The sequence below is a fragment of the Neovison vison genome, chromosome 6 (assembly GCF_020171115.1).
Source record: "Neovison vison isolate M4711 chromosome 6, ASM_NN_V1, whole genome shotgun sequence".
Classification (NCBI taxonomy): Eukaryota; Metazoa; Chordata; class Mammalia; order Carnivora; family Mustelidae; genus Neogale; species Neogale vison.
In genome coordinates, this window is record NC_058096.1 from 85181871 (window position 1) to 85202815 (window position 20945).

A 20945-nucleotide genomic window follows, 5' to 3' on the forward strand; every position below is an offset into this window, starting at 1 on the left:
TTCTCTCTGTCAAATAAATTAATTAAAATAAAATATTTTTTTTAAAAAAGAACATACCTGTGTACCTATTTCTCCTTTACCCAGAGAATTTTCCCAAGGTGAACTTCAGGGTCTATCCCCAAGCACTTTTTCAAAATACCTGTGGTTGGTTGAGGCAGTTGCTCATCCCCAAGCTGCCTTTCTTAATGTATCAGATTTTGCAAAATTTCAATGAATCTTTTTACCGTGCAGAGCAGTAGTTTTACTTTCTTCTGAAACATGCAGTTTTTCTTGGGTGAAACATTTCAGTGCAACTGAAGTGTCATACCCAGCACAGAAGATAAAAGATGCCCTGTATTGATCTCAAACAAGAAAATTAGGGAGTATATAAATTTAAGTAGTACATCAAGATATTTTTAAAATTCTTGCTGGAGAAACCACTAAACTTGCCAAGATTCTAGTGGGTTACTTAATAGTTAACAAGGGAAAGGAAATATATTCTATCCCTATTGACATCAGGCCAAGTGAGAGCTCATTTCCCAATCTCTTCTTCCTGTGAATGAGAAAACAAGATATCAAATTTGAGTTCATTTAAGATTCTGCCCAGTTTAAGCCTGGTTTCATCCATAGCCAGGAAGCAAAATGTGTTGACCTAATAGAAAAGGGAATTTGAAAGTACAGTGCACTATTTGATCCAAGCTTTTTTTTTTTTTTTTAAGATTTTATTTATTTATTTGAATGAGAGAGCTCACAGACAGGGGGAGTGGCAGGCAGAGGGAGAGGGAGAAGTGGGCTGTTCACTGAGGAAGGAAGGGGACAAATTGATTTTATTTCACATGAACTACAACATATAACACTGTCATTATGTGTTTAATAGTTTTGAAATATTTATTGCTCTATCCCAGGACCCTGGGATCATGACCTGAGCCAAAGGCAGACACTTAACTAACTGAGATACCTGAGCACCATACAGGATTTTAAATATAATTTCAATGAAACAACATACTGTCTTAGTCTATAGATTTTTTTTTAATTGAAAAAAATGTTTCCTATAGGCAGTAGTGTTGAGGAGTACTTCATCTTCATTATTTTCCCTGGTTGATGTGTAATTATATTTTTCTGAGGAGGAGGTAACATATATATCACCTTAATTTAATTAAGAAAATAATTCTGGATGTAAATTCATCTGCATTTGTTTTTAGCCAAGATATCTGAAAATCTAATTTATATGTTTTACCACAAAAGGAAAACAGTGGTAAGGGTGCAGATGAAAAAAAAAAAAATCATTTCAACAGGGTTTCATTATGGGCCTGATCTGAAATAGAAATTTAGTACAACACATCATTCCTATTTAAAGTAGCACTTGGGGCTTCAAACATCATAATTCAGACATCCAGTAATTTTAAGAAATAAATATGCAACACATTTTCAAGATGAAGATCTGGTATTTACTCTTAGAAAGGGGGTACGATGAGGGATGGGAAGGAAATAGGAATATCTCTGTGGTAAATACCAGTGCATGGATGATTTCTGGAGAGTAGAGACCCCATAGTACATGCATACACACCCACACACACACACACAATCTTGGGTAACAAATCACAATTTCACATGCAGACGCTCAACATTAAGAGAGACATATCCCAAGTGAGCTATATCCTATTATTTATTTTTTTAGTGATTTATTTATTTATTTATTTGAGAGAGAGAGAGAGAGAGAGAACACACAGAGGGAGAGGGAGAAGCATACTCCCCGGTGAGCAAGGAGCCAAATGTGGGGCTCGATCCCAGGACCCTGGGACCATGACCTGAGCTGAAGGCAGAAGCCCTACCCACGGAGCCACCCAGGTGCCCCAAGCCTACAGCATCCGGTATTCCCAAGTAGTCTCCCATCCAGGTACCAACCAAGTCCAACCCTGCTTAGCTTCTGAGATCTGATGAGATCAGGTGCATTCAGGGTGTTGTGGCTGTAGACCCATTTTTTATTTATGTCCACTACACTAAGGGAAAATTTGAAATCTTGATGCTACTCCCCGTGCAGTATATAGAAGCATCAGGAATGACCAAGCTTCCTGAAATAGTAAGTACTTGGACAAAGGTACTTGAATTCAGAAACAAACATCAAAGAGGTTGTGGCGGTTGATGTAAGTGCCCATTAATGGGGCAAGAGTGCTAGGAACTCAGAGAAACGTACTGAGGGCATTAGTACCAGTCCCACTTGGAAGCGGTGCTGCAGCCATCAAAGTGACTGCAGTTGTGTTTCTTATCCTCAGGTCTCCAGCTCGGCAAGAAGATTTACGTCTGGGGTCCTCAATCTTTTTGATATGGCTAAACATCTGGTACTCTGCCTATTGCCAACACTTCCACGTCCTCCACCCTACTCTCCCAGTGCCATTATTTTAATTTTTTTAGCCTGCACCAGAAAGTCTATTTAAAAATTGCCTGTGGGGGGAAAAATTGCCCATGTGGGCACCTGGGTGGCTCAGTCTGTTCAGCGTCTCACTCTTGATTTTGGCTCAGGTCGTGATCTCATAGTCATGAGACTGAGCCCCAGGTTGGACTCCACACTCAGTGGAAAGTCGGCTAGAGGTTCTCCCTCTCCCTCTGCCCCTCCTCCCGTTTGCACACGTGCTCTCTCTCTCTATAGTTAATTAAATTAATTAATTAAATTGCCTGCATGCTTTAATAGGTTATATAGCTACCTAAATGGAAAAGCAAAGCAAATTTAGGTAAACTTTGCACAGAAGAAAAAAAAAATGGTTTATTTGGAAAGAGATTATAAGTCAGCCATCAGTTTGTATAGCACATGGAATTTGAATGTTAAGCCTGAAGGGAAGGAGTGACGTGCTGAAGGGTTAATCAGGATGAACTACAGTTTCCATCTATGAACAGGAAAATCTTTTGACAATGCATAAGTGATTTCCCAGTAATGCGGTCAGTGTTTTCAGAGTCGATCATTTTCACCACTGGCCGGTAATGATCATTTTAAAAGCATTAGCTCACATGACCAGTGCGTCTCATGGTTCAGATTATGGTCTTGACAGGAAACTGAAGCTCTCCGTTCTAGTCCCTAAATTTCAGGGCAGGGGGAAGAAGAGGCCCTGTCAAGCTCAGGGACTGTGAGGGGCTATGTGTACATTTTCCAAAGGGCAGTGGTAGCATCTGGGCCCGTGCTATGTCAGCGTCACCATGAGGATTAAAGACATAAGTTAAGAGGCACCTGTTTCAGAGAGGTCAGCAGTGGAGGAAAGAACCAGAGCAAATTATCTATAGGAAGGACATGAAGAGCTGTTCTTTCTTTGTTTGCGTAGTTACTGCAAAACCACTAAATATTATACTGAGCTCAAGTCTTCCGAGGGGGTCTTTTGTTTGTTTTCCCCTTTTCTCTACTCATTTGGACCTCTTAGAAGTGAAATCAATTACAGCATTGATCCCAAGCAGGTAAAGTCAGGGTCTTGCTGCCATGCCTGGCAGTATGGTCCAAAATAGAAGGATAATAACTTATAATGAATTTTTTCCCAAGGTCTAAAGCTGTGCTTCTGAACTGTAAGGAGTATTCAAAATTCTTAGACTCTCTTAAAAATGAAATTTATGATTCAGTAAGTCTAGGGTGGGGCCTGAGGGCTTGCATTTCCAGTAAGCTCCGAGTAATACAAATGTGGTCAGAAGGTCACACTTTGAATAGCAAAACTCTTGAAAACATCAGAGATCAGTCCCCTTGTGCCATCTTGAGATATTATATATCTCAAGTGGTATCCACTTGAGATATATATATATATATATATATACATATATACCACCTGAGATATAGACAATATATACTTGAGGTATATACAGTAGTATAGCTCCTTCTGGAAAGGGTCTAGGCTATGAACCTGTTTATGTGCTGAGCACTCCTTTAGGGGGAGGAACAAAGGAAATTCTCCACTGGGCACCGCCCTCCCCCTACAAGCTCTTGCATCTGTGTTTTGGGGAGATGTTCTATCACTTGTCTCTTTGTAGTACTTATTAGAGAACCACTTATGACAATAAAAGGCATTGGGGTTAGAGGAAGGGAATGGTCTTTAGTACTTTCTTAGTATTAATCCTTGTTGCTCGGAAATTTCTGTCTTGGATTTTGAGGTGCCCTTCTCCAAGAGATGATATACTAATAGTGTATGTGTGTATACATATATATGTATGTATGTGGTCAATATATTATTAGTGTATATATATTAATTTGAATATATATAGTTAATAGTGAGAGTTCAGTCATTTTAACTATATATGTAAACCCACCCAGTTAAAATTAAAGTAAAAAGATGTTAGCAATTAGGCTTACAGTTTTGTGTATTTTACTCAGTCTTGTAAATATCTAGATGTTTATGATTTCATCCATGTTAAGTCTTGATCATAAATAGATAGGTGGAATAGGATGCTAACTAGGTAAGAGATTGAAATTCCTGAAAATTGTGGTAGCTCCTCCCCTTCAACCCATCCAGACCCATTTTTTACCTTCTGAACATACATGATTTCCACAGAAGAGTTCAGTTGAAAAGCACTAATATCAACTATTAATGTTTCCTACTGTGGAGCATTTAGAGACAACATTCTAGGTAACATGTACATTTCTCCTCTCTTCATGTATTTATTCAACAGCCTTCACTGTCCACCTAACGTGTGTAAGGCATTGTCTAGATGCTGTGGGGAAAGCAAGACGGATAAGCCAAAATCCCTGCCCCTTTAGAGAAGAAGCTTGCAACCATAACAGCTGTTGGAAAGAAGCCACAGGGCACTAAAATCACCGTGGCTGACGAGAAAAGAAAATTCACTCTCCAGCATGTTAGGTCATGACCATCAGTGAAGGAGGTTTTATTTCATTTCTTGAAGCCTAATCATCAGGGGAGAGCGGTGATCGATGCTGGGTGTTCCATATGTGCGTTCCCGTCCATGAGATTATGTGTGCTGCCTGAATTCTCTCTGTACTAAGCCCTGATGTATAAGAGCTAGGCTCGATTACTGTATTGTGTGCAGCTGTTTCTTACTGAGGCAACCAGTGGGTGGTGATCTAGCTTGCGCGTGTAGATTGTGAGCCTCAGAAGCGGAGGCCCCAGGTCTCAGTACTGGCCTGACCACTGGCCTGCTGCCTTGCCTTGGGCAAGTTCCCTAACCTCACCATGCAGTTGATGATAATATTTACTCCAAAGGGTTACCATGAGGATTAAAGACATAAGTTAAGAGGCACCTGTGAAGTGCATGGCCCACAGCGACCCCTCCGCAAAGGGCGGCTATCGTTACTATGTTAACATATGTCAGATAATAAGATGCTGCTTCCTTCACTTTCACTAACCTCCTTGGGCAGAATTTGATAGTAAAAAAGTAAAACATTTTGACCCAAAGCCTTAGCTTTGGAAAATTCTTCCCTGATGGGAACATCCACGGTGGAGCCACTCTTGGTGGCCAGCGTTGCCTCCCAGGCCTGGAAGGTGTCGTGCGTGCACGTAGTAGGACCCTTGTGTAGAGTGAGGGCGTGGGGGTCTGGAGGAGAGTGCATGAGGGATATCTCTGCTGGGAAGAAGCCCCGCCCACATGCAAGTCTGGCTTCTGTGATTACAACTTGTCATCGCCCAATTCTCTCGGGACAGAGCTGGGAGATGAGGGTGGGCGAAAGGCGGGATTTGGATTTGAGTCAGGGACTGCGCAGGACAGTATTTGCCTTATCGACGGAGGGCCGCAGTAAACCTCGTAAAGACACATTTATGCCACAAGCCTTCCACAAACTGAAATGCTGTTTTGTTTTGTTTTGTTTTCTAACTCACGGAGAGAAAGAGACAACTGAATGTGAGCGTGTCAAGGCCATCTTGAACGGCATTTTTACTTTAGAGCTCTGGTCTTCACAGCACTGAGCTTGGTCAGGAATTCCTATTGGAAAATGTATTGAGTAGGACATTTGCTGCTTCCTGTCCAAGCGTGTCAGGTATAAGATGGTTTGTTAAATGGGGGCTTGGCCTTTGAATTCTTCTTTGGCCCGTTTTCTCCTGCGCACAGTAACATTTTTCAAAAATAAATAGTGTGTGTATCTTTAGCTTATGGTCGTAGTAATTTGATAATGATGAGTGTGTGCTCTTGTTTGCACTTCTGTTTGTCGGTTACGAGAAAACATCCTCCAGCTGTGGGCCTTTTCCTTCTCTGTATGTAAAGCCAGTAAAAAACCAGAAGCCATGGGAAAAGGGTAAAGAGAGCAGCAGAAAGGAAGCGTTCTCTTTTGTGAAAAAGCCCGCCATGGCTGGAGCTTTTTTTTCCCCACTGACTGGATTTTAAAGAAAAGTTGATGGATCTTTTTCTCTTGCCTATATGGATAGAACAAAGCGCTGATCCTGAAGCAGGGAGCTCCTTCTCTGAGTTGGAAATACATTGTATCCTTGTGCTGGGCCACTGCCAGAAGATGAGATTTTCACATCTGATTTTAAAATGATTGGTTATAGGACAAACGGGAGTGGGGAGCAAACATGTGTCTTCAGGTTAGCCTTTAAATTATACTGTTTTCATTTTGCCATGGGATACCCGGCTTTTAAGTCACTACTGAAGTCTGGGAGGCTGGGTTTTGCGTCTATTTTTATCCCTCACACTACCCTGGGTCAGAATAAGGTGGCTGGTTTCCTCGCAGGGCTCCAATCCACACTCAGCCCTGAACCGAGGAGTGGGGGCGTTGAATCCGCTTTCCCTTGATTGCGAGGAGGAGGAAAGGTGCTGTGGAGAGGGATCTAGGCGGGATCCCTCAGGGGAAGGGGAGAGTAGACGGTGGGAAGGCTGGACATTCAACACATTGTCGAGGCAGAGCGAACCTCAGAAACAGCAGCTGCCCCTGTGCCAGAGCTCAGGACAGAGCAGGGAGGCCCGGCAGGGCGGTGTCCCTGGGCCAGAGCAGGGGCAAGGATATGCACAACCACCAGGCACAGGCTCTTAGCTGGCTCTCCACGTCAGCATGAGCAGTAACCAGGGTACTGGGCAGTTGGCACAGCAGCCTAGCAGAATTCATGGGAGGTTATCACTTAAGTGAAATTCTCAAGAGTTAAAGGATGAATTTGGACAGTGATGGAATGGATGACATCATCGGTCAAGAATCCCCATTGGATATGGAGGGGAATTATAAAAAGGTAAGGCGGGGGAGCTCTTTTGTTTGTAAACAATCGGACCATTTTTCTAACTGGGAGAAAGAACACCCTTGAGGAGTGGCCAAATTCCACACGCAGTAGCCATTGCCATAATATATTCAGGAAAGCTAAATGCACAGAAGTAGAGGCATTGAGTTGGGAGGGCTCTTCTTTCTGCTTTTCCCAGCTTGTATTCATTGATAGGTTACAACAGTTAACTGGAATATACATGTTGTTATTCTGGAGTTGAAAAAACTCTTATCATGCATTTAGTTGCTAGGCAGTCTTTTTATGTAAAAGAAGGATTTTTAAAATTTTTTGACGTATGTTGACAGTTTACCCACAGTAAATAATTACTATAATGTGTCTTTTAAGTGACTTCTTTTAACTGGAAAATATAGTTTTACCAAGAGAAGGGCGGGGTTTTGAAAAATTGATGTAGTCTCTGCTAAAATTTTGCTAGCCTTTTCTTTTGAAAGACAGTAAATATATTTTTGGAATGTTTTATCTGGTAATTGTCAGAAATAACAGGCCCAAGTAAAAATAGCTTTAGTTATATGGGTGAGGTCATAAAATTAAACTACAAGTATATGCTTGTCTGTCCACAGAAGGCTAAACCACACTACATCCTTTCCCTCTTAGTATTTTCCACAAGTCAAGTGTAGGTCACAACACGTCACAGTGTGAAGAGTAAGGGTCCTTCCGTCATCAACCTGGAAAATAAGACCTCTTTTCCTTCAGAGGTAAATACTAGGTAACACCACCTCCTTGAGCAGTAAAACTAGCTGCTCAATTTTTAGTTTGATCAAATGTGTCATTAACATTTTTCTCCCAGAATAAGATATAGAAAGTTCTATCATGATAGTTTCTTAAGTATAATCACGTAACATATGGCATTCTGTATCTTATGCACTAAGTTGTGTTTGAGTGCGGGGGATGTTTTAAGTATGTACTTTATCTCTTAGAGCAGTTCACAATAGTTGGTGCTCGTTTCTCCAGAACCCAAAACTTACATGTGTAAAAGAGGTTTAAATAACCTGTCATGTTGCCCTACGCACTTTTCTTCCCTTGCGCTCCCCAAGAAGGGAACGAGGGCCCAAGGTGATAAGTGTGCTGAATACTGAAACTGACTCCTCTCAGCTGTCCCCTCCTGCCAGAAGCACATATGCAAAAGAGGCATAGGACACTCAGCCATCAGAGTGGATCACTTACCCGGCCCTGAAGACAAACACACAGTTCTCAGCCCGCATTGTTTCCAGTGCCAAAGGATGGGTCACACTCAAACCGTTTCTCAGGTAGAAAAGCATAGGTCAGTTTGCACTTAGGAAAAATGAAAGACATCCCGTGGCTACTGCAGTAATGACAGTAATGACTTTTTACTGGCAGTAATGGCCACTGTCGTTTTTCCCTCCTTGGAAACTGAGAGAGCCCACATGCCTGGAATGAGCAAGCGATGATATGCCGGCAACCTGATACAGCACTGACCAAAATGACAAACATGTGAGGCTCAAGCAGCTATAAAACATCACCGGCAACAAAACAGAGCCGCATTGTGTAGTGCCTTATCTAGCTAAGGCAGGAGAATGCCACCTGTGATTTCAGGAGAAACAGTATCTAACAGGGGAGCGCAAAGGACCACGAGATGAAACCTACTAGATGTGTAGGATGAAACCTACTAGATGTGTAGGACACACAGATCAGTCCATATTTTTCTAAACATGAGACCCGTTCTCTTGTCATCTCAGCTTTTTAACTCCTTTTCCTAAGCCAAGAACTTTCAAACTCATGTATGTGTTGGTTATTCTGAAAGCTTCATTATGCTTTAAAAAAAATTGTTAATTTCATCATGAATTTCTGGTGAATCAGGGCAACATGTGCTTTCTTTAAAATAAGAAGAATTAGAGAACCTAATATAAAAAAATCACTTTTCCTAATTCACATCTTATCTACATTTTTCTCTCTAATGTTTTTGCTGTTCAGTTGACTAAGTAGAATATTCAGTTAAATGCCATAAAGCAGTGGTCTGCAGGCTTTTTTGACCTTGGATCCATCAGTAAAATGTTTTTGAACCCAGACCTCTGATATATATCTCTATCCTATTCATTAATTATACATATACACTACTGTAAATATATATTTTGTGTACATAAAACCTATAAACAAATAGATATTTGTAAAATAAAATGTTTATAAAGATAAAATTTTTAATAATTTCTTCTTTCACTTCCTGTCACTTTGAGATCAGTTGTCAAAATCAGTCGGAAGATTGGTTTGCCCCTGCCTAGCTAGGTACGATATAATTTCCTATACCAGTCACACTAATAAATGCCACATGTGTCTAGGGATTATTTTACAAGGCTGTTTTAAAGTCAGACAAACAGCCTTTGGGGGAAAGGTCACTTTCCGATGACTAAAATTAGATTCCACCTCAGCGAAGGAAGGAGAAGAATATACATCTGTTCCTATTCCTTGGGGGAAGGTCCTGATGGTAAGAGAGATGTTTCATTAAGGACCTCCGGTTTATTCAGTCATAGTAGTAAAACAGATCTTAGTATATAGGTAGGAAAGCCCGCACTGTGGCCGAATCTCAGGTGTGTATGTTCAATCCATTATTGTCCTGCTTTGCTCTGAGCAACCCCTGACCTTCCAGTAAAGACCCACACAGCTGATTGTCCTCAGGACCACGGTGGCATACAGCATGGGACCCACGTCCAGATTCCTCAGCCATCATTCCTGAGAGCCCCTCCATGACCCTGGCTTTGTGCATGGGGTCAGGCTCGCAGAAGGGAGACCAGGCTTTGCCTCGAGGAGCTTACCGTCCACGTGGGGAGACACACCAACCAATAAACTGACATGGGATTGACACTGCCCAGAAGAACGTTCGGATCCAGTGTGGACCTGGGAAACACGCCTCCTCTGATGTTTCAGGACCCCAGCAAGATCCACCTTACACTGAGGGAAACCGAGAGAGGAAATGAAGAGAATTTAACATAGAATCCTGCAGAAGGCTGGCCGCCACTTGGTCCCAAAGCAGAGCAAACACTGGACACAGATCTGTTCCCAGGCTGCTCCTTGCAGGGGAAGGAGCTGCCGGACAGTCGTGTGTGATCAGAGGATGGAAAAGCCGGCTTGCTCGCTTTGTTTCTCCGAGGTGCTGTCTCTAGTGTTGTGCATCCAATTATGGTGAAAGATTAGGGAGGAGCCCGTGAAAAAATTAAAAGGCTGGAAGGAACAATATTTAAAGTGAAGCCACAGCTGCGCCTCATGTTTTTTTTAAAAGGTGAATGGAAATGACTGCTTGAGATAAACTGCAATAAACAGGAACACAGAATGCCAGCTGCCATTCCAGACAAGAGCTCTGCCCTCCCCACACAATTACTGAGGAAAAGCAGCCGTCGACCTCCATTAACCCTCACGTCTTCCTGCCTGTAAGGGCTGAATACGCTTGAGGAACTCTGTTGAGTTACTGAACCCTGGAGCCTAGCCTCACCTCGGCCACCTGGGGCAATCTTTTCAGCTTTGTGGGCCACGGTCTCCCTTTCTTTCAAGGGAGGAATCGGCCTGGTTGGTCTCAGATGCTATAAATATGAAGCCTCCTGGCTCCTAGTTCAGGGTTCTTCCCATCGTATCCCCCTGCTGGCACACCTCTGTTAGCCAGCCTGGTCAGGAATGGGTTGTTCCAAGTAACTAGATTTTCCAGATATGTAGCGTGTGAGTTACCTGTGGGGGAGAGGGGTATTTTTTTGAGATGTATTTCATGTGCCACAAAATTCACAATTCCATAGTGTACATTTTGTTGGTTTTTAGTATACTTCTAAGGTTGTGCAAACCACTGCTAATTCCAGAACATCTTTTTAAAAGATATTTTTTATCCATTTGAGAGAGAGATAGAGCATGAGAAGGGAGAAGGTCAGAGGGACAAGTAGACTCCCCGTGGAGCTGGGAGCCTGATGCGGGACTTGATCCCAGGACTCCGGGATCATGACCTGAGCCAAAGCCAGTCGCTTAACCAACTGAGGCACCCAGGCATCCTCTAGAACATTTTCGTCACCCCCAAAAAGAAACCCTGTGCCCATTAGCAGTTACTCCTAATTCCCCTCCTCCCTCACAACCATTAACCTACTTTCTGTCTTCATAGATTTGCCGGTTCTGGACAGTTCTGCCTCTCTTTTATCCATTTCTGCACTCTTTTCACCAGCTTACCCCACACCTACCCTTTAATGTTAACAACAGCTATTGTTGAGTAAGTTTCTCTCTGGGCCGGGCACTGTGCCAGATCCTTCCTGTATAGTACTTCATTTACTCCTTATAACAACCTGTAAGATAAGTGTTACTATCCCTTCTTTCAGAAAAAGAAACTGAGGCTTAAGGCGTTTCTATAATTTGCATCTGTAAGCGTCAGAGTCAGGATGTTAACTTGGGTCTTCTTGACCCCAAGTCCCCTGAACTCCCTGCCTCCTTTCTGGTCATGCCTGGGACAGATTCTCCCAGATCCTAAGTCCACCCCGACATGGGAAATTGAGGACATCAGCTTCCTATAAGGTGACGAAGTTTGGGCTATTTCATAACCATGCAGTGGGTGTTTTGAACTGTTGTGTTTTCAGTGTGATACTGAATGACAGTGGTGGTTTTAGAGACTTCTAAAATGTCATCTGCTAGAAAGAGTTCCCAGGCAATATTGCCCTGTGTTAAAAAGTAGTCTCAGTAGCCCATCATGTGAGAACCAGAAAGAGCTCAAGATACTCCCAGCAGGGGCGCCTGGTTATGATCCCAAGCGTCTGCCTTGGGCTGCCTTGGGCTGCCTTGGGCTCAGGTTATGATCCCAGGGGCCTGGGATCGAGCCCCACATAGGGCTCCCTGCTCAGCAGGAAGCCTGTTTCTCCTTCGGCCTCTCCTCCTACTCATGTGCACATGTGCTCTCTCTCTCTCAGATAAATGACTTAAGTCTTACAAAAACAAGATGCTCCCAGCAGTTCCTGTTTGGAATACGCCACTCACATGGGAGGAAAACTTTAGTTTCCAACCGTATCCCCTCAGGATTTATGTTGAAACACTTCTACTACCTACTCAACTTTGCAGATTGCACCTGGGGCTCGGGTTACCTTCACCGGAGTTCCCATTCGGCCAGTAATTGGCTACTAAACCTCAGCCCTAGGTGTTAGGTACCTTTGCTCTGGTCCTTAACAATAAGAGTATTCAGGGACTGTTTGGGACTCTGCACAACAGCCCTTGTGTCCGCGGGCTTCTGTTTCTGTCACCTCCCTATAGCAGGAGAAGGAATGCAGTCAATAGGCAAAACCATCCTCAGGGTCAACTAATCATCAACAAAGATCTTTATGCTCTGGACCGGCATCGCCACACTCTTAATGTCTGGCAGTTCTTGGAAATAGGCGTCAAAAGACCCTGCGCCCTACAGCGTTCCCCTTGGGTATCCATCCTGGACTTTAGGTCTCCAGGGCCAGCTCTCCCAGGAGTCTTGATGCTGAGCAAGCAGAACCCAGGCCTCAATATGGCCCAACAGCCCAGCCTGACATCTAGTCCAGAGGACTTGTTTAGGCAGATCAGCGCAGGGATACAAAGATGAGAGGTTTCAACAGCATTTCAGGAAACCTTTCTGGACTGATGAGTGTCTGAAATGGAAAACACCAGAAATACAGATGGAAAAGAAAATGTCCAGAAAGTGTCCATTCAGTGATACAGTGGAAAGATACCAGGTTATTTAACCTCTGTTTCCACTAATAATTGCAAAGTTTTTCCCAAGGGATAAAATAAGATGCAAAAACTTGAAAAACCCTGCATAGTAAATTTGTGAACTTGACATCCTAAAGTGTACAGTTTGTCTTCGTCTAGAATGATGTTTTCATATTTTGATCTTTCAGCAAACCCATGGTTGTTTCAGTAGGAAAATAGCTAGTATCAGTATACTTGGGTTTTCTTTTTGTTTTTTGTTTTGTTTTTAAGAAAATTAATACAATTTGCCTAATGAATGATGAAGTTCTATACTTCTGGTTCCCAATGTTTAAAAACCTCTGACTCCTCCGCATTGGAATGCTCCCTGTAAACGTCAGAGTAAAGCTGTCTTCCTTACGAGCTGAGGGGGGAAAGAAGAGTGGCTTCTGTTTTCCTAAAGGAAGAGCGCTTTTCCGCAGGGAGCTCCAGAATCCCATTCGCGTTCCCTGGTGGATGCTGCTAATGGTGATGATGCCGATATCACTAGGCAATAGATTGCACTGAAGCGAGGGGTGTATTAATTGCTTCAAAACAGGCATCCTGGCAAGGCCTTGGCAAGGCCAAGCGGCTGCAGATGAAATCCATCTGGATCCAGAGTCTGTCCATCTGCACAAACATGGAACATGGACGTGCACGCAGTTAGAAAAAAACCCACTCTGTTCCATCTAGCTACTTGATCTGTCCAATTGCTTACAGCCAGGGTTCTCAAAGTATCTGAACCAGTAGCATCAGCAGCATCTGGGAACATGTTAAAAAATGTGTTTTCTCAGCTGCACCCCAGACCTTCTGAATGAGAAAAATAGTCTGTGTCTTTACAAGCCCTCCAGCTGATTCTCATGCGTAATCAAGTTTGAGAACTACCAGTTTCAAGATATTTGTGACAGAGAGAGGGTCACTGTGTACGTGTGCCTGCCTCTGCAGTTCTCCGTGTGGCATACTGGTGTTCTAGCAATCTCCTGGCTTTCTTTATGGGCCATGGGAGACCAGGGTATTCATCAGCTTCTGGAATAATGCAGCCCCCACCCCTATTCTTAGGAATTTTTCCTTGATGGTAATTCACATGCACCCCGAAGTGTGAGAAGTTCTGACCAGGCAGCAGATGAGCAGTGCAGATAGGAGGATGCCAGAAGGGGGATCTTCCAGAATTAGAAGTGAATTGAGTGCTGAGAAGGTTAGCATTACCAAACAAGCACATCCAGGGGCGCCTGGGTGGCTCAGTGGGTTAAAGCCTCTGCCTTCAGTCAGGTCATGATCTCAGTGTCCTGGGGTCAAGCCCCGAATCAGGCTCTCTGCTTAGCAGGGAGTCTGCTTCTCTCTCTCTGTCCCTCCTTCCCATTTGTGTGCTCTCTTTCTTTTAAAAAAAAAAAAAAAAAAAAGGCACATCCAATAATAAAAGATTATTTCTGCTCCCCTGGTGAACAAGTAAGAGTAAGAAACAAATGGAACTGGGGAGGAGGAGGAGATCAATCCGGGGAGAAGATGGAAGACAAGAAATTTGGAGGAAGCAGTTTTCTTTCTCTTAACCCCACAGCTGAATCCATCTCGGCCAGATCATTGAGGCTCCCAAGCTCCCATTTACCTTTATTCCCACAGACTGCTACGCTGTTCACATCAGTTGGGTCCTCTGATTTTCTAGACCAAACTTCTTTAAACGTCTTCTTCCTTTGGAGAGTTTAAGGAACTCCTTCCTTTTCATCAGGCCCTTTCCGGCTACGTGGGTTTCATCATCTGTGCAGGAGGCAGAAGGAAGCAGCTGTTTGCAGTGTCCTGAGCACCAGCTGGGTTAGGTCTAGGATGTTATTTCCCAAAGCGTGTTCCTGAGGGGCCTGGTGGCCCACAGCTACCCCGACAAAAATACAGTGTGTCAAATAAATTTTAGAAATGCCCAGGATACACCCAGTCTTCCATTTACAAATTTATGTGCAGGTTAGTGTGTGAAAAGCCTAGGTACCCCCCAGTCCCCCTCCCCCCTGCTTCAGAGACCGGAGACAATAGGCAAGGCCAGAGGAGTGGACTTAGAAATAGGATCCATGTGTAAGGGACAGGCACCACCCCGTCCTGAAGAAAGTGTGGAAAGAACTTGGGGACATACCACATTTGGAGAGGGACAGTATCGACTCAAGCAGAATATTTTGCTTTTTCTTTTACCAAACACCCCTCTTTGTTCTTATCAAGCTTGGGGAAAGGCAGCAGAGCAGTGGCACAGTGGGAAGGGCTGAGCATTGGCGTTTAGGGTCTGAAAGTGCTCAGAGGTCTGCGTTCTGAGATGGTGGTTCACGTGGGACCCTCAGAAACCATTGTGAGCCTTATCTGCCCAGGCCCAGGGGGTGGCAGTAGGGAACTCGGCAACAGGCAAGGACAAAAATTCACTGCCTATGGCTGGACAGTGGTGAATTTCTAAGTACATTTTTACTCTCCTCTTGGTCTTGAATAGGCTTTCTGTCTCACAGTGATGAGCCACTATTCCTCAGTTGCGCTTTTGCTTTTTGCAAGCAGCTATCCATTGTCCCTATTTTCCTTTTGTTTTAAGAGGGTAGTTTCCAAGACCGTTTTAGGAGTGGACATGGCTGCATATGCCATAAGTCCAGCCAACAGTGTAGTTTTGAGTCAGCCTCTTCCTTCTCCTGTACGCTTCCCTGTTCCTCACACTGGGGCACATTTGGGCTTCAGGAGGTTGGAGGACATCATTGCCCTGCAGGTATAATTCCTTAGAGAACAAAAGAATTTTGAAACTCTCTCCCCCCTAACTGCCCCCCACACATACATGTGGCAACTGAAAGGGAAATAATTCCAATTGTTTAAGTTTTAAGAGAAAAACTGTTCTACTAGTCAGCTGAATCACAGATCCTTGAAATCTTAGGAATGGTATTTGTTCCAAAAGGAAGATGAAGCAGTGGTATCAAGGAGAGTGGCTCTGATGAGAAGGTATTTGTTTTGTAGATATTTGCGGTTATGATTGCACTTTGGTGTGTATGTTTTCTGCTTTTCTGAAGCACCTCACACCCCTTTCTGGAAAGAAGTATATCCGTAACTTATAAGTCCCACATCATATCTCCAACGTGGTGCCCACCATTATTTGCCTGGACACGTCACTCAGTGTGGAAGGGCAGAAAGATCTGGCACAAGAAAGATGAACTTGAATCCTAGGTCTTCTAACAGGAGGGTGACCTTCCTTTTCCCTCCAGTCCCTCATCTTCAAAGCAGGAATCGTTGGAGGATTAACCATAATAACTACCATTTGTCACACGTTTACATTACTACCAGTGCTGCTAAGCAATTTCCATAAATATCCTCATTTTTCTCCCAATATCCAGTGAGATCTTTTGCCTCTGGACTGGGAAGGGCTTTCCAAGCACAAAACTTTCAATGACACTTCAAAGAAAGCAAGCTATTGACTTAACTACATTAACACTTGGATTTAAACTCAAAGGGACTAATATGCTTAATATAAAAATTTCAAAACTTCAGATCTTTATAGAAAAATAAGCAATGCTAGAAGTAAGTCAGAGAAAAGCAAGTAAAGTAACTAAAAAAGCCTAAATATTTAATATCACTGGTAATCAAGGAAATTAACATAAAAAGAATACCTTTTTTACCTATCAAATTAAAAACAATATTTTCTTTTGCAGTGAAAATACTCAGCGTTAGCTAGGATATAGTGAAAGCCACACCCTTTTATGTTGTTGGTGGGCATGTAAATTGGAATAACTTTTCTCTAGAGCAATGCAACAAAATGTGTCAAGAGCCTCGATAAATGGTCACACTCAGTTGATTGGTAATTCCACTTCCAGGAACTTATCCTGAGGAAATAATCAGACACGTGGCCAGGGATTTATGTAAAAATGCTAACTTCTGTATTATTTTTCATTGATTACAACCCAAATGACTAACAAAAGAAGGTAACTCCATAGGACGGAATGATATACAACCATTAAAAATTTTGTTTTAAAGAATATTAAATGATATGAGGGAAATTTTCAAAATGAATGAACAATAATTATCTCAATTTTATAAAAAGAAAAAAGTACATAAGCTAAAAAGAACTGTGCCCCAAAACCCAAAATGTTAGCAGTGATCTGTGTTTAGGTGGGATTGTGGGTGATGTATATATTATTTACACTTTTCTTGATTTGTTCAGTGGGATCCAGAGAAAGAGAAGGGAAGTGTGTGAGATTGCATATTATAAAACAGTGTTCTTCAAGCTGGTCATGAAATAGTCAAGTAGAGAGAATTGTAATTAATGTCAACAGAAATAGTTTTAAGGCCTTCTCCAGGATTGATAGGTCTAGTGTACCAAGTAAATCAGGAAAGATAGACATGGAATCAAGGGTGCATTCACACATTCACACCTGGGATAGGTTTCTTCTTCAAATAAAACCTCTGCCGGGCTAATATTGGACACCAGCGTATTGTCGAACATTAGTCATTAGCATTCATATTACCTGCTGATCCTATTTTTTTTCACTCCACAGTTTTCTGACTATAGAGATGATTGGGTGAAGATTTCTTTTGTATTTTATGTGAATTAAGAAATAGGCTCACTAACTACACGAAATCTGCACGGCAGATACTGGGATTTTGAAGTGAACTTGTAAAGATGTCAGATGATACCAAATGGTTCTGTTTGGGCAGAACCATCACAAGTACCAGCCTGAATATTTGGGAGGGTGGGTCGTTTTAATTAAGGTTTCCAGCAGCGCAGCTATGAGACATTAGACAAACTAAACCCCTCCTTACTCCCCTTTCCAACCTTACAGTTACATTGTTACTTTCTCAGGACTGCACTTGCCCAGCAGAACCTATATCAGCATGGCCTTTGTAACTATGTAAAGCGGGCTTCTACTCTGTGGCCTGCACACAGACATGCACACACACACACACACACACACACACACACACGCTGTAGCTCTTCAGTATGACACAGCTCCCTTGGTACGTGCCAAAATGGAGAGCTATCCAAATAAATAGATAAAATCAATAAGTGTGAGAGTGGAAAGAACGCTATGGTTTCCAAGAATTAAAAGATGTTAGGGAGGAGAGCAGAGATGAGCTGTTCTTGAACTGGAAGTTCACAAACCAATTAAAACCAAGTATCTGCTGAGACGCCTGGGCGGCTCAGGTCATGATGCCAGGGTCCTGGGATCGAGCCCCACGTTGGGCTCTCTGCTCAGCAGGGAGTCTGCTTCTCCCTTTCCCTCTGCTCTTATACCTGCTTGTGCTCGCTCTCATTCTCTCTCTCTCTCTTTCAAATAAATAAATAATATTTTAAAAAATAAATATCCACTGGTGGAGCCTGGGGTGTGTATCTTACACTTGACCTTAACCAAAAGACCAAGCCGCTATGGGAATGTGTATTTTAAATTCTGATGCAACCTGTGGAAGCCGGAAATAGCCACATGTGGTTAGTAACCACCACGTTAGAGCAGACTTAACCTATCATGCACTGCCTTCACTTGGGCTGGAAAGAGGCCGCTTTTGAGCCCACCCTTCCGAAGGGTTGTGTGCTTGGCCGCGGACACTGGGATGCTCCGATGACGGCTCCGAGCTTCGAATGTAACTTCTGGGGACTGTGGCCGCAGCTGTGGCTCCGGAACCTCCCTTGGGGACAGTCAAGGGCCATCCTGCCTCCCCTAGCCACACTCAGGTGCGGGCGCTGCGTTCGGTGAGATAACATGCTCATCGTCTTCAGCTCAGAACATCCGACCGACAGTGCTTCCCCCGTCTTCCGTCTTCCCGCAGAACAGAAAACCAAGCTCTCGATCTCATCCCAGGATTTCTAACTCATTGTGTTTGGTTTTGTAGTTGTTTTATTTTTAACTAAGGAAACCATTTCTAATCTTCTCCCCTGTTGTTTAAAGGGTATAAAAGTTCAGCATGGTGAGTTTTTATGGGACTTTTATGAGAAGCCAAGTGTTGTAAACATATTCAAATTATCACAGTAGTGTAGTTTCCCACATCCTTTTGCTCTGCACACCGACCTGACTTCCCTTCGAAATATGAAACAGATGCGCCCAATTAGAATTCTCCAGCTATTCCAGGCCCTGTGTTAGGGTGTGAACCCGGTGAGATCAGGAGAACTTTTGAACAGACCGCCAAGACTGTAAGCTAGGTGCAGGCAGGGGCTGCGGTCCTCCAGCCTGGGCTGGGTTCCACATCGTAATGTGACCCCTGCCTTCTCCTGGAGGCCCGGTGCGTGGTGGCTGAATGAATTCATATTCTTGCGATGGAGAAAGTGGGCTGAAGAGACGATATACAGAAGAGAGAAGACAAGACCCAGGGAAAGGCCACATTTGGCATAAAGCTGATTTGATTTGGGGCAAAGTAATTGTCCTCCACGACTTTCCTCTTACCTGCTGTCATGTCTAGCAGGTAGGAAGAAGAAAGTTTGCAGCACCCCATAATCTAGTTCTCTTCTGGTGACGACCATTTAGTACCACTGCGGTGATTTCCAAGACCGTGATCATGAAAGGCTCTGAAGGACTGAAATTGCTTCCGGAGGTGAAGTCAGGAAAGACTGGGTGTGTTTCAGGCCTTGGTAATCACGTGCTCTTGTGCCGTGGACTCTGGGTTTGGTGTTTCCTCTGAGGTTGCAGTTCTGAGAAACTTAGCAGTTGGACAGGCTGTGGTTGTGATATATCTGCCCGCTTATCAGCACTTTTTATTTTCCTGAAATTTTAGGCACAGAAAAATGAGAGAGAATCTATCCGACAGAAGTTGGCACTTGGAAGTTTCTTTGATGATGGCCCAGGAATTTATACCAGCTGTAGCAAAAGTGGGAAGCCAAGCCTTTCCTCTCGGTGAGTGTTCTTTTGAGTTGATTTTCTGATATGTCCCTAATGGATTTTGCATTCCGAACATACGTTTAATAAAAGATATCTTTTAAACCCTTGAGTGTTTTTCCCCCGTAGTACTACACCTTTATTTGGATTCTAGACAGACCCCTCCCCACTTGTTGGGCTTGTTTTTTGCTTTTTAGTTTTCACCCAGCCACTTGAGGTCATATTTCTATATTTCAGGTTTTTTCCCCTAAGCACAATTCTGATTTTGCACTGTGATGGGAGAATCACGCCACACTCTTAATCAAGCCAGCTGATGCTTAGAGAAGTGTGGCAAACCACCAGAATTCCCATTAAGCAGTCCCAAAGCATCTAGCATCCCCCCCAACCCCCGACACATTTGATTGAAATGAATACTGGTAACTGAGAAATACAATTCCCACTTTGATCATTCAATGTTTATTACAGTACTTAACCTGTCCTCCAGGCATTTTTCCTTTATCTTAATTTATTTCAGATTATCAGTGCTCATTTATTGTAATTTATTTCAGGAGACCACTGATCATTTGCATAGCTTTTAATTCCAGTTAAAACATATTAAAATTAACATTTTACCTAGAAAACAAGGCTATAGACTAGAGATTCCCAAACTTTAATATGCATGTGAATCACTCCCTATATAAAATACGCCTATATTTACCATGTTAAGCTAGGGTGGGAGACGCATGATAACATTCATGCATTTATTCAACCAACAGATCTCCACTCTCTCCTTCCTGTGATGCCCAGAATTAGACACTTTAGTGTCTATTTAAATCTATTCTATCTGGCTTTCAGTAAGCCTTGTATTTCAGTCTCTTCCTTAGAGACTCCTCTGAATCAGCGAAAGTCAGAAAGCACACACACGCTCTCATATATGCACATTCAGGGGTCACCGCTGCGGCTTCCTACGTGGGGACAGAAGTGGAGGAATCCCGGTGTCTCCTCGGCTGGGTGCCACCTATGTCTCCTGGGATTCCCTCACTTTTCTCACGTGTCATTTCAGAGCTGGAAGGCCAGCCTTCCCTTTGAAGGAAAGCATCTCCTTCCCTTCCCAGTAGGATGTGGCAGGGGGAGCTCTGGGAACCAGCAGACTGGGGATTAGTCCTAGTCAGTTTCTGATTTTGAGACTTTAACAGTTTCGTTGTACCATACCTCAGTCTTTGGAAGATGAGGGTATTTGACCACATAGATCTCTACTGCTTTTCTCTAATATTCCCCAAAGCACCAAAAGGTCTTCTTCTAGAAGCCCCATCTCTCTGCTCAGCTAAGTCGCATTCATCTGGCC

The 20945-nt window shown here is 43.2% G+C and overlaps 1 protein-coding gene and 1 pseudogene across 3 annotated transcripts in view; one reads left to right on the forward strand and one right to left on the reverse strand.

The window, feature by feature from the left end:
* The window catches only part of LOC122908649 (schwannomin-interacting protein 1), a 125752-nt gene that overhangs the window by 77934 nt on the left and 26873 nt on the right, over positions 1–20945 (forward strand). For all 3 annotated transcript variants that reach the window (XM_044251693.1, XM_044251692.1, XM_044251695.1), the window contains one exon: positions 19521–19639. In XM_044251693.1, coding sequence (XP_044107628.1) covers positions 19521–19639 — 119 coding nt within the window. The remainder of the gene's footprint in view (positions 1–19520; positions 19640–20945) is intronic.
* Positions 1836–1954, reverse strand: LOC122910836 (annotated as a pseudogene).